The sequence below is a fragment of the Austrofundulus limnaeus genome, unplaced genomic scaffold (genome assembly GCF_001266775.1).
Source record: "Austrofundulus limnaeus strain Quisiro unplaced genomic scaffold, Austrofundulus_limnaeus-1.0 Scaffold2385, whole genome shotgun sequence".
NCBI lineage: Eukaryota > Metazoa > Chordata > Actinopteri > Cyprinodontiformes > Rivulidae > Austrofundulus > Austrofundulus limnaeus.
The window spans coordinates 17,383-19,538 of NW_013954787.1; the positions used below are offsets into that span (position 1 = coordinate 17,383).

Sequence of the window (2,156 nt, forward strand, 5' to 3'; positions counted from 1 at the left end):
GCACCGAGGACCTATACATGTCATCATTTACCCAGAATGCTTTGTGTGTAAATAAAATCGCTCCGTCCGTGTAATACTACTGATAAAAACTGAACATCCTACAGTATTTTTACAGTCTTTATTTTACAGTTAAAATAAATGTTTATCAAATAAAGTCTAATGTTACAACTAATCAGGGATCCCTTTAAGAAAGTTGTCAGAATAAACCGTCAGACTGGTGAAGATTCTTGGGTCATTCAGGATGTGGTAAATCCAAAATAATGTATATTTAAAACAAAAGCAAACAAACAGTAGACCATATACAGTATAAGTCCAGTTGTTTAACCTTTTCTGGGATTTTAAATTATTGTTCCAATCAAAAGGAAGGACATAAAGGCCTAACAATCCTTGAATCAATGCCCACTACCTTTATTTCAGAGTGGTCCTCCATGTTCTACTATCTGATTAAATTATATATTTTTTATTACCCACCTTTATTTTAAAGGATGCTTGATACAAAACTAGAGGCTGAAACAAACAAACAAACAAACAAACAAACAAACAAACAAACAAACAAACAGAGAAAGAAAAAAGCAAAGTCAGCTAATTTCTTTGAGTCAGTTCAAGATGTTTCTGTTTTTTCTCTGATGAAACTTGAGTTCTTCACAGCTTTCAGTGCTGACTGTGTCTCGTTTTAAAGCTTTCACATTCTTTATTTACTCTTAACACACATGCTGTAAATGTTACACTAATTTTATTTTGTAGTTACTGTAGAAATATTCACAGTGCATTGGGGTGTAAGAAAATATCGATACACTGAAATATCGCGATATTTCATTTCCAGATACTGTATCAATATTCTAAAGTCCTGTATCAATATTTAATTAAGGTTTAAAATGTTAACTTTCCTGCCAGCCGTTCATTTTTATGTTGTAGTTCAGCCTCTGACCACTAGTTGGCAGCAGTGAGCCAGACATTTGGCTCCTCTACCTCTTGAGCGCCAGAGAGTAAGGGTAGCATTAGCATTGTGAGTAAACATTAGCTTCATGCTCCGATAGCTGAATCTGAGCAGAAAAGACCGACACCCTCTGCCTTCTGAGCTGAGGTAAGGTTACGAACAGTTACTTATTTGTCAGAATATCTCTATTTTACACCAAATTAAGTGTTTAGTGCGCTCATTTTTCCAACTTTAGTCAGCCTTCACGTTATAGAAGGCTAGCGCATGTCTATGTAATAGAATTTTCTGAGACAATGAATTTTGGTTTTTCATTTTTTTCCCAGTAAGAGGTTTTTATTTAATAGAACTTTTGGACCAAAAAAAAATCGCAATATATCGCCTTGTTTACAGTATCGCAATATATCGGGATATATCGTATCATGACCCGTCTGTCATGATATGTATCGTATCGCCAAATTCTTGCCAATACACAGGCCTACAGTGCATCAGATTTGTTTTGGGACATCAGTTTTAATGATGGTAAATGTTTTCCTTCCTTCTTGTTAAGTGGACCTGGGATGACGGAAGTGGAGCCAGTGCTGGACTTCGCCTCCTCTGGTCGCTCCGGGAGGAGAAATGCTCTGCCTGACATCCTTGGGTCTCCAGCAGGAGTCAACCCTGGTGACCTGCCTCTGAAACTGGCTGAACTGTCCCTGGAAGGTAAACCTCCTTCATTTTTCTCCCCTGTTGGACACAGATTCTCTGTTTTGTTGCTTTACAACCTGAAATATAAATGGATGTTCAATTGGATTATAAGCAGAAACTGGGTAGTAACTAGTTACATTTACTCAATTACATTTACTTGAGTAACCGTTTGGAAAAAAATACTTTTATGAATAGTTTTACAACATTGTAATTTTTACTTTATTGAATAACGTATTTTCTGGACTATAAGTCACGCCTGACTAATTGTCCTGAAGCATCCAGGTAGAAAAAAAAAATCAGTAGTTCCTCTGGATGGTTCTTCTTTAGTGAAACGTTTCGTCTCTTCTCCAAGAGACTTATTCAGTCTGATGAGTTTCAGGTGAACTCAGCCTTATAAGCTCCGCCTCCACATGGACAAACAGGTTAGTCACATGCAAAAGAGGGTCATCAACTAACAATAGGCTTGATTAGTTCTATTGTTCATAGAGGCTCATGTGACCCATCACCTGACCCGTATCGTGTTATGTGTATGTAG

At 37.0% G+C, this 2,156-nt stretch overlaps 1 protein-coding gene across 2 annotated transcripts in view; it reads left to right on the top strand.

Moving 5' to 3' along the window:
- LOC106510905 (cAMP-dependent protein kinase inhibitor beta) overlaps window positions 1-2,156 on the top strand; it is an 11,847-nt gene that overhangs the window by 7,096 nt on the left and 2,595 nt on the right. For both annotated transcript variants that reach the window (XM_013999636.1, XM_013999637.1), the window contains exon 2: window positions 1,485-1,636. In XM_013999636.1, the coding sequence (XP_013855090.1) occupies window positions 1,495-1,636 (142 nt within the window). In that variant the 5' untranslated portion in view covers window positions 1,485-1,494. The remainder of the gene's footprint in view (window positions 1-1,484; window positions 1,637-2,156) is intronic.